Genomic DNA, 11,009 nt, shown 5'->3' with positions numbered 1-11,009 from the left:
GCCCAGTGAGGGGCAACCTCCCTACATGCAAATTCTTTCCCTTCCCCACACCAGTAGCCCACCCCACAGACCCAGGACACGTTGACAGCCAAAGTCCTGTGCACTGGACCACAGCCCCATCCCAGGCACGCCAGGACCCATGCTGGCCTGCATCCCACTGATGCTGAAGCCCATCACTTCTGTCGCGCTGCTGGGAGGCCTGGCCGCTTCTCCTGGCAGGTGATCAGCTGATCCCGCCAGCGAGCTGGTGCTGCAAAGTCAGGCACAGAGATTGCCAGCCTGCTGGTGAGGGGAGAGCAGGGCCAGCAGGGACGGGGGGCTCGGGGAGCCGGGGGCAGCTCTGCCCTGAAAGCTGAGCCACCTGCACACTGCTACCTGCTGAATAATAGAGGAGCTGACAGCCAGCCGGAGAGAAATGTGATCCTGGTTAGCCAGCCGGAGAAGACATCTGAGCTCTCGGCAGCTGCGATAGCAACTGCAGGGAAGGAGCCTTCCTCCTTGCTGCTCTGTGTGGCGCAGCGTGGCTGGGGTGGCTGGAGGTCTCTGCCCATCCCAGTGTGCCTGGGCAGCTGGTGCCCACTCCGGGGGCACGGGCTCGGAGATCAGAGGATGATGTGAGCTACAGCAGGCACCCAGCAAGGCAGAGCTCAAGGGAAGAGCTGGCTTTCCCAGGAGGTGAGGCAGAAGGAGCCTGCCTGCAGCCAGTACCCGTGCCCTGGGTCCAGCAGCTCAGCCCCATGTCCAGAGGAGGGGACATGGTTTATATCCCGGATGACTCCGACTTCAGCTCCTTCAGGGATCAGTGTGAGAGCCTGGAGGGCTGGCACTGTCGCTATAACAAGGCTGGTGTGACCGTGTGGAGTCAGGGCCAGGAGGAAAGCTGCACCGTGCAGAAAATCAAGGTAAGCAGATGCCTGCAGCTGCGGGACTGCCAGCCCTTCCCTGCCCCAGCTGTGTGCTCAGCTGCTCCCAAGGGTCCCTGGGAGCACCCTGGTCCAGCTTGCCTGGGGGTGTTACTGCCACAAATGCTGGGGCTGGTGGGGTTAGTCCCCCAGAGGTGCTTCCCCAGCTGGCAAGCTGCTCTGCAGGCTCTCACCGCCTGCCCTGTGGCTTTAGCCTCTTGACCTGCCAGGATGCCTGCTGCAGTGTCCTGCCATGCATGCACATATGCGGGCTCATGTTGCAGCTACCCTTAATCCAGACACAGGCAGGAAGGCCCTGGGATTGATTACATTATGGAGATGGCCTTGCCAGGGGCCCCCGGGCATGGGACAGGCTGGTGGGATGCCTCCCTGGTGCCTCTCCCCTGGCCACACCACCCTGGGGCACATCACCTCACATCCTGCACTGGATGAGCATCCCACAGAGCCCTCGTGTGCTGTTTTGGAAGGTTTCTTGCTTGCCAGGGGCCAGATCTGGGGTGCTGCAGAGGGAGTAGTGAGGTTCAACCACCCCTCAGGTTGCTACATCTTGTTGCTCATCTATATGGCACCAGTGACACTGCCAGGTCACCCTGAGTACATCAAGAGTGGTTACAGGATGCTGGTGGCAAGGGGCATGGGAGCCCTATCACAGGGTAAGCCCTGTGTAGGAGTATCCTATGGGTCAAGGCTTGGCTCCATGGCTGGAGTCACGGGCAGGGCTTTGGCTTTTCTGGCCACTGAGGGTCAGGACTGCTGGGCAGGAATGGGACCCACCTAAGCAAGTAGGGCCAAAGCATCTTACCTATTGGACAGCCAACCCAATAAAGAGAGCTTTCAACTAGGAGTGTCAGGGAAGGGTTACTACCACCTGAAGGGCAGGGAAGGCATGGGGATGTGGTGAGGAGGCACCTGGTGTACAGTATGATGGAGGAGGATCTTGCACCACTCTCCTGAACACAGAGTAACTGGCAGCCCATCTTGGGTGCCTGCTCACCAGCACATGCAGCTGGGGAGACACAAGGAAGAGCTGGGCACACACTGATTGCAATGCTGCCGTAGATGGAGGCCCTTCAGGGTCAAGGTGAAGAGGAGGAGCGGCGCTCTCTGCAGAGGTGTAGCTGCAATACGTGCCGCCTTGCCACCATGAGCCAGGGAAGAGCTTCTGGGCTGGGATAAGGGAGCACTTAAGCCAGTTGGACATGTGGAGGTCCACAGGACCAGACAGGATGCATGCAGGGGTGCTGAGGGGTCTGGCCAACATCTCTTTGAAAACTCCTGGTGACTGCAGGAGGTCTCTGATAACTGGGAAGAGGCAAACGTCACATCTGTCTTCCAGAAGGGCAAGAAGGATGCTCCAGGGCACTGTGGGCTGCTGTGTTACCTCCATCCCTGGGAAGGTGATGGAAAACATCCTCCTGGAAGCCATGTCCTGAAGGACAAGGGCAGTAGTAACAGCAGCAGGGACCTACCAAGGGCAAATCATGCTTGACCAGCCTGATTGCTTCCTGCAATGAGAGGACTGGCTGTGTGGGTATGGGGAGAACAGTAAAAGCCCTGTACCTTGACTTTAGTAAAGCCTTTGACAGGGTTTCCCATAGTCTCCTCATCACCACATTGGTGAGATCTGGCCTGGAGAAGTGGATGATGAGGTGGATGGAAAACCAGCTCACTACTAGGCTCATGGCGTGGTGGTCAGCAGTGCAGAGACCAGGTGGCGGCCAGTTGCTGTGTCCCACCCTGTTACTGGGATGATGGAATTGAGCACCCTCTCAGCGAGTGTGCAGACAGCACTGAGGTGTGGAGAGCATTTGAAGGGCTGGAGACAAGGCTACTGCCCAGTGTGACCTGGACAGGCTGGAGGGATGGGCTGGCAGGAACCTCGAGAAGTCCAGCTGAGTTCAAACAAGCGCAGCCCGGCAGAGGGGATGCAGTTATATCCCCTTTTGCCACCACCGAGCCCCATAGAAAGGGGATCCCAGGCAGGGTCAGGGGCATCTGAGGACCATTGCCCAGCCTGCTTCATTGCAGATAATACCTCCTTGATGTGGTTTTTCCCTGCTCTGGAGAGGACCTGGGCATGGTGCAGGGGTTAGCACTGTCCAGGGAGCCTTCCTGAAACGTGGGATGGAGGATGCCACCCAGTCTGTGAGGGAGAGCTGAGCTGCACAGGCTGGGGCTTGGGAGTCAGAAGAGCCCCAGTCTTTCCATTAATGCAGGCATAACCTGGAGAGTCCCAGAGGAGCTGGACCTTTGGATTTTTTTCCACCTGAATTCACTGTGGATGGTTTGGTTTTGGGCTCTGTGCTTTCCCCATCCCAGTTGACCGCCTGCTGCACCTAGTGCTGCTGTTGCACAGCTTCTGTTCATCTGTGGCTGGAGAGGGGTGGTGGACAGGCTTTAGTGGGGGATTTTGTGGGTACAAGGCTGCGATGGTCCCACCATGATAACTTGAGCTTCCAGGAGCCCAGGAGGATCCTGAGCTCCACCTCTGGCTGGAGGCATCCTTCACCCTGCAGCAGCAGCACCTCCAGACCCAGCTGGGAGGGGGTGGCTGGGGAGGGGGAGCAGGAGAAGGGGGCTGGGTGCTCCCACACTCTCCCCCACGGCGCCCCAGGGAGTGCAGCACATCTCCAAGCCTGCCCTGGGCACAAGTCCAGCACCCAGGCCATCAGGGAAAGCTTGCCTGAGATTGATGGGACCTGCCACGTTCAGAGGGCCATCTCCAATTACACAGCGCCGAACACCTCATCAAAGATGCAAGGCCTCTAACAAGGAGCAGATGACATCTCTTTCCTCCTGGCATTGAGATGAGTGGGGCGGCCAGCTCCATCAATAATGCACTCACTGGCGCGGTCGGGCAGCTCCACAGCTCTGGTTACAGCCGGGGCCCCATCAACCTCCCTGAGTGGACCCTGTGCCCGAGAGCATCATGCCAGGGCAGGAGCATCCCTTTTCTTGGCCTGCAGCAACATGGGGGTGAGAGGACAGGGCTGGGCTCAGGGTACCAAGGCAACAGAGCCTGGACCACCAGGCAGCTCCGTCTGAGGGTAGAGGGTCCTTCTACCCCCACCGGCTTCCTGCCTTTGCACTGTGCTGCATGCCAGCAGCGGGGCCAGTGGCTCTGCCTGGGCTGTCCTGAAGCAGGGACATGCCCTGCACCACACGTGCAGAGCATCCTCCATGGCACACACACATGTGGCTTTATAGCAGCATGGGGGCATGCCACCACACACGGGAACAGCCTAAAGTCCTCGTCCCCAGGTGGGCGCAGCTCTGTGCTCTGGGGGTGGGTGCTGCTCCCCTGCCCAACTGCCCGTCTCCCCACAGACTCGCATCTCCTGCAAAGACGTCCCTGCCGAGACGCTCTACGACGTGCTGCATGACACCCGCTACCGCAAGAAATGGGACTCGAACATGATCGAGACCTATGACATCGGGCGCCTGACCGTTAACGCTGATGTGGGATACTACTCCTGTGAGCAGCCCACAGCCCCTGGGGACCCCCAGGGCCCCCCTCCTTGACCTCACAGCCCCATGCGTGGGTGTGGATCCATGGGGGCAATGGGTTGGGGTGTAACAGGGTTTGTCTGCAGGGAAATGCCCGAGCCCCCTGAAGAACCGGGATTTCGTCACCCTGCGCTCCTGGCTGCCCCTGGGCAATGACTACATGATCATCAACTACAGTGTCAAGCACCCGGTGAGCCCCTGGCCGGCCCCAGCCCTGACAGGGGTGCTGCCCACATGGGCCAGCAGACACAGGCAGGGCTGGGCAGCAGCTTGGGCATGCTCTGAGGTGCACGGCATCTCTCTGCAGAAATACCCACCCCGGAAGGATTTTGTGAGGGCTGTGTCCCTGCAGACAGGTTACCTGATCAAGGCAAATGGTGCCGGTGGCTGCATCCTCTATTATCTCACCCAGGTGGACCCTCGCGGTGAGTGCCAGCAGGAGGGGAGGGTCCAGCGTGCCTCCTCTGGGATGGGTCCCATTGTACCCCTGGAGCTCGCCCACCGTGGCTTTCCATCACCCAGAGGTCCAAAGGGCACTGGGAAGTGGGGACAACCCAGGGAAGAAAGGGGTCCCCCCCCAGGGCACAGTGTGGGGCAGGTGCCATCAGCCCGGGGGTGGGGGGGGGGCAGTCTGGCACCGGGCACTGCAGGCTCATGGTGCCTCCTCTGGGGCTGGCCCAGATTGGCTGAGTGATGGGGCTTTGGGCTCTTGCAGGGTCACTGCCAAAGTGGGTTGTGAATCGCGTCTCTCAGTTTGTGGCACCAAAGGTAAGCAGGGTGCATGGCCAGCGGTGGGATGCACAGGCATCAGGGATGAGCTGCCCCGAAGTAGCCCCCTACATAGGGGCAGGATGGGTGCTGGGGTGACCCAGGGCTCACAGGACGGGTACTGGGTGACCCAGGGCTCGCACTGGGCATGTTGCTGGGGCCTTGTGGTCCGAGCCAGACACCCATCCCCTCCCAGCACCCCCAAAAAGCAAACAATGGGGGAACTGTGCCCAGACACCAGGGTGGCTCCAACCCCACTGGGGACTTGGGGCACCGTGGCGGGCTGGACCCACTCTGCTCACAGGCAATGAAGAAGATCTACAAGGCTGGGCTGAAGTACCCAGAGTGGAAACGCAAGCATGACCCTGGATACAAGCCCTGGGTGTACCCGGAGCAGAACACGCTGCCCAGTGTCAGCCTGGCTGAGCTCTCGGTGCAGCATGCCGACTCACTGGAGAACATCGATGAGACGGGGCTGCCCGAGGACCACCTGAGCACCAGTGACCATGAGGCCTGAGCCTTCGCTGCAGCCCTCTCACAGGGGGAACCCCTCGTGACCGGGGCTTGGCAGCCAAGGGGCATGGGTGGGAATTTGGCCCCCTGCACCCCAATAGTCACATCTGCTCTCCAACTCCTTCACCATAGACCCCCCTACCTGGGCAGCAGGGTACTGTCCCATGGGAACCTGCAGCATGGGTGCTGGAAAGAGGGAGGATGGGCACCCTTGTCCCCCCTGGGCCCATGGAGATGTGTCCATGCAGGAGGTAGAGCTGTCAGTGGGAGTGGGTGCCCCAAGGAGAGGCTGGGCAGGGCAAGAGAGGGGGAACCCTTCATGGGGTGGGTAGGAGCTTTTGTGGCACCAGGATATCCCTTTGCCACTGTAAGACCTTCTAGGGGTGTCCCTCAAAGGTCCAGAAGTGGGGGAGGGGGGCTCTTCGGGGGTCCTGCCCAGGCTTTGCAGCAGCACAGGGCTTGGACTGACACTCTCTGGCCCAAGGTCCAGCTCTGCCAGCCCTGCAATCAGGCTGGACCCACTCCAGCCAACCAAGCCCCCCCAGGTTTTGTGTGACCCTGCCCCATCTTAGGGAGCCCTCCCAGGTCCTCTCCTGGGCATCAGGCTCACCTCTGCAGGCTGGCTGGCTCTAGACCAGCTGGCTCTGGGGACCCCTTCCCCAGGTGGTGTTTGGGGGGAGCTTGTCCTGGCAGCGGGGTCTTGGGCAGCCTCTGTCCCACTCTCTCAGTGTTTGCAGCTGCTGTGGTTTCTGGCACAACAATAAAGGGGTTGGTGTGTGTGCGAGAGAGCTTCAGGCTGGCATGGGACAGCAAGGAAGCTGGCACCAAGTGCACCCTGAGGCTGTCCAGGTGCTAGGTCCTGGGTTGGATGGGAGGGCCAGTCCAGCAGTGCAGTCCCAGCACCTAGGGGTGACCCTCATCAGGGAGCAAGGTAGCTGGCATTGGGGCAGGAGAGGTGGATGCTGGGCTCCGCACACCCACACGTATACGGGTGAGCATGCGTGGGCATGGGGCAGCTTCCATGGGACAACGGGAAGTTAGTCTAGACAGACACCACTGGGAGAATATACTGATAAATGCTGGATTTTCCATCCACCCACTTGCCCCCATGCTCCAAGGCTGCCTGCGGCTGCTGGGCTCCTGCCTCAGCTGGATTTAAGCCTGATCTGTGCGAGGCCAACAGCAAACAGGGCCATCACTGCTGATGGTGCTGGAGTGCTCAGCTCCAGACCTGTCCCACCAAGGTAAAGACTAGGGAACATGGCCAGGACGTGGCAGCCGCTCTCACAGCCAGATCTCTGCCTAGGCAGTGGTGGGGGTCAACAGCCTGGCAGTACCCAGGGCTTGCAGCCTGCCCAGAGCCACCTGCCACTGTGGCTTTTGGGGCTCCTCTGACCCTCCCAGCCTCACACTCCCTGGTCACCCCAACCCCCTGTGGTCCCACCCTGAGCTGTGAGTGCTGCTGCCCTGTGCTTGCTTCCCCTCACACACCTTGCGCTTCTCCTCCCCAGTTCATCCAGCTGCCTACCCCAGCATCCCGGGAACAGATGCTCACTGTTCCCCTTTAGCCACCCTGTTAGGTCACATATGTCCCCTGTGCTGCTCCAGGGGGACATCACACACGTGTGTCACTGCAGAGAGTGCTGGGGAGGGGAAAGGAGGTCCTGGCCGTTGGGGCAGCTGGCTCCCACGCTTTGCAGCTGGGCTGGCCGCGCAAGCAGAGCAGGGGTGAGAAGCCGCCTCTGCAGGGAAAATGTGGAAAATCCAAGGGCAGTAGATGTGCAGGCTCCCCCCTCACAGCGCACAGGGCTCACGCTGAGGGGGGCAGTCCCTCTCTGCCCTGTGCTGCTCCCACCATGTCAACGGACGGAGGGCACCCATAGCAGGGAGGATTTTACCTGTGAAAAGACACATCCCAGCCCCAGATTGTCCCAATAACACTGGAATAATTGTGGTAGAGCTGGGCAGGGAACTGTGGCCAGAGCAAAGGGGAGAAACACCCTTGGGTGCTGCCCTGATGGGGCAGAGCCCACTGGCACCCCGAGCCCGCAGGGTGCTGGGGTGAAGACCACCCCGCACGGCCTCGGTGCTGCAGGAAGCAGCCTTGTCTCTCCTCATTCCCCGGATGTTTCTCTGCAGTAGTCAGGCTGCAGCTCTGCTGAGGGGTTATTTTTAGCCAGCCCTAAGTAGGTGTAAGGAGCTGCTGCCTGAGCACCGAGACGCCAGCAGAGATTCCCTGGTCCCCAGCCAGCCCCAGGGAATGCTGTGCTGGGGTTGGTGACATGTCAGCCCAGGATACCCCCCCAAAATGGCCAGGACAGTGTTGGCATTGAGTGCATGGGGAGGACAACAGCTGTTGGGGTGGCAGGGACACTGGTCCACATCCAGCACTAGGCTGTAGTGGAGCTCCTGGCCCCCAGCATCACCCTGACCAGGGAGCAGGATGAAACCTGTGGGCCTGGGGAGGGGGGCTACCCCAGACCCTGCGGGTTGCCAGGAACCGCAGCGTGGTGATTTCTTACTGAATGATGTGCCACTGCTGGGTTTCCTGTGGCACAAAGAAGAAGGGGGCTGTGCGCCAGCATCCCCAAGCACCTGAGCAAGGCAGGGGCAGGCAGGGTGTGGGGGGACCGGACCCCCCAGGTGCCCTCACCAGGATGCTGGGGGACTGGGTGGCCCACAGCCCAGCGGAGCAAGGGACAGACACGTGGGGGCCGCAGCCCCACATGAGAGCCCAGCAGGACAGCTTTTCCTGCCTGGCCCCGAGCAGAGACAAGTCACCCTGTGGTGCAGAGATTGGAAAGGAAACGGGAAGCTGCTGCTGGACAAGAGATTAGCCTGGAGGCTGTGATGTCAGCCGGCGCCCCAATGGATGGGGGGGCAGGGGGAGCGTGGCGTGAGCCCCCTGTCCTGCCCACACACAACTCAGCAGCCTGCTCCAGTGCCCCAGTGTTAAATGTGCCCTGGCTGGGGGAGGGTATGATTCCATCCCCGGGATCTCATGCTTGCATCTCCTGAGCTCATGGTTAGGTCTTGGGCAGCTCTCACCCCCACCACCCACTGCGGGACCCTGAGCCCAGCAGGGAGCCCCCCCAGCAGCCCGTCTTATCTCATGGACTAGCCTTCAGCAGGGCTCTTGCCTGCAGAGGTCTAGCAGGTTTCCAAGCCCAACAGCCTCCAGCTTCCCCCTCCCCACTCCTCCACAAAGCCCTCCCATGGGCTCTGCTTTCTGCCATGCCCCGGCAAACCCTCCAGGCTCAGTCACAACTGCACATTTCCAGCTGTCCAATGTGACATTTGCCTTCTGGCTACGAGTCCTGAGTGTCCCTCACCCTGTCCTGCTTCCAAGAGATGCTCCCACCATCACCACACACATTCTCCAGCACAATCCAGTGTGGGTAGGGCTGAAGGTAGAGCAAAGGGTGCCCCAGGGTGCAGAAAAGGCTAATGGCTAGGCATGGATGGATGGGTGAATGGATGAAGAAGGAAGGGAGCGGGGAGTGAGGAAGGGAGGGGGGAAGGAAGAATGGGTGCATGGAGGGAGGGAAGGAAAAATTAATGGAGGGATGGAGGGAAGAATGGATGAGTAGATGGATGGATGAACAGGTGGATGGGCAGCTGGGCACATGGACCTTGAAAGACAGTGTCAGCATGGGTGCTGCCTGGAAAGGGGAAGGACTGCACAGGCCAATGTGCTGGAATGATCCAACCTTCACTTTGATCTTCGCTTCCTCCAGCCATTGCCAGCATCTGCATGAAGCCCAATCCCCCAGCCCGAGGCATGTTTTCTGATTCTGCCCATCTGCCTCCTCCAGGGACCAGGCAAGACATTCCTGCTGTGCAAAGGGCTCTCTGCCTTGGCCCAAGGAGGCTAGCATCTAAATATAGATTGCATCAGCAGGTTGGCAGACACCAAATTGATCAAGCAGAGGCTTTGAAACCTGCGCTATAGAAAGGAAGCCCTCAGGAAATAACCTGACCACAGCACACACGTCATGGCTGCCCCAGCACTCTGCTGTGCCCTGCTCCCCTCCAACACAGCCCCATGCCAGCTGTTTGGCTCCAGGGTGGTCCCATGGCTAGGGGATGCCCTGGCTTGAGCTGTCCTCCTGGCTGGGTTCTTTGAAGGGGCAGTCCCCATTGGGAACTGGGTGCTGGGGCTCAGCAGAGGTGCTTGAGCAGGGGTTCCCCCCTGCCAGGGGAACCAAGCCCCAATCCTGGCACTTAGGTGACTGTGGAGGGACAAAGGAGCAGGACAGAAGGTTTTCTGCACCAAACTGGCCTGTCAGCAACCACCAGGATGTGGGTTGTGGTGGCTGGGCCCTGCTTTTGGTCACACTGGGCCACCAGATGGGACTGAGACTTGCAACTCTGGGCATGTCCCGTCCATCCTTAGACAATGTTTCCCTCCCCAGCAGTGCATCTCTGCCCTCCCAGCATGCAGAGAGGAGCACCGCTCCCAGCAACAGGTTATGAGGGTTCTATAGAGATGTTGCAGGGTGCCAAACAGCCGTGAGCCAGGATCTGGCCTCATGCAGGAGTGTGCTTCACTGGTGCTAAGGCCTCCAGCATGGCAGGATGGAAACGATGGCACACTGGCTGCCACCAGCACTACCGGCACCCTTTGCTCTGCCCCTCCAGCCTCACACCGCAGACCTCAGCAGCCTTCCCGTGAGTGGCAGTGCTTATATTTAGCCAAACAGCTTCCTCTAAGAGGCAGAGATGGGAGCCCAGTGGGATGGCATGGTCTACAGTACAGGGCCAGAGGGTCCCTGCACACCTTAAGGGTCCCTGTGTACCCTGTCTCCACATCCCATCCACAGGGTGGTCCATGGGGCCACCCATGCTGTCCCCAGCCCCAGAGAGGCATCACCCCCCGTCAGAGCAGTTGGCATGGAAGGGGGAGGAAGGCAAAAACTGTGCCAGGCTCGTGCTGATTTCTGCTTCTGCTTTGTAGGAGTGAGCCTGTGATAAGTAGAAACTGCCTTTCCACACCTAGCTGCAGGCACAGAGACTTGTATGGAGTGACCCTCCCACACCAGGGGCTCCCGCCGCTCCCAGCCCCCTGCCATGGCTTTTGGGAGCATCACTGGGGCAGGGAAGGACCAGGCTCAGTAGGAGCAAGGGGGTCCCTAGGAAACTGGACCCTCACAGGGCAAGGAGCAGTTATCAGCTTTGCCATCAGGAACGGAGAAGGGCTGAAGGGTGTTGTAAGATATCAGCCTCAGACATCCTCTGTGTGCAAGGTTGGGTAACAGCGGAGCCGGACTAACTGCCAGCCCTACTGGGTCTCTTGCA

General features: G+C 60.1%; 1 protein-coding gene across 1 annotated transcript; it reads left to right on the top strand.

Moving 5' to 3' along the window:
* The first annotated feature begins 275 nt into the window (after positions 1–275).
* On the top strand, positions 276–6,499 carry LOC104315886 (START domain-containing protein 10). The gene is made up of 6 exons (XM_069772510.1): positions 276–902; positions 4,251–4,398; positions 4,517–4,620; positions 4,738–4,855; positions 5,146–5,198; positions 5,503–6,499. The coding sequence occupies exons 1-6, from the start codon at positions 738–740 to the stop codon at positions 5,713–5,715; spliced, it is 801 nt and encodes a 266-aa protein (XP_069628611.1). The 5' UTR covers positions 276–737; the 3' UTR covers positions 5,716–6,499.
* The last annotated feature ends 4,510 nt before the right edge of the window (positions 6,500–11,009 follow it).

This window comes from Haliaeetus albicilla, chromosome 27, assembly GCF_947461875.1.
Source record: "Haliaeetus albicilla chromosome 27, bHalAlb1.1, whole genome shotgun sequence".
NCBI lineage: Eukaryota > Metazoa > Chordata > Aves > Accipitriformes > Accipitridae > Haliaeetus > Haliaeetus albicilla.
The sequence above is the reverse complement of the archived record's forward strand: the minus strand, read 5'-3'. Positions and strand labels throughout refer to the sequence as shown.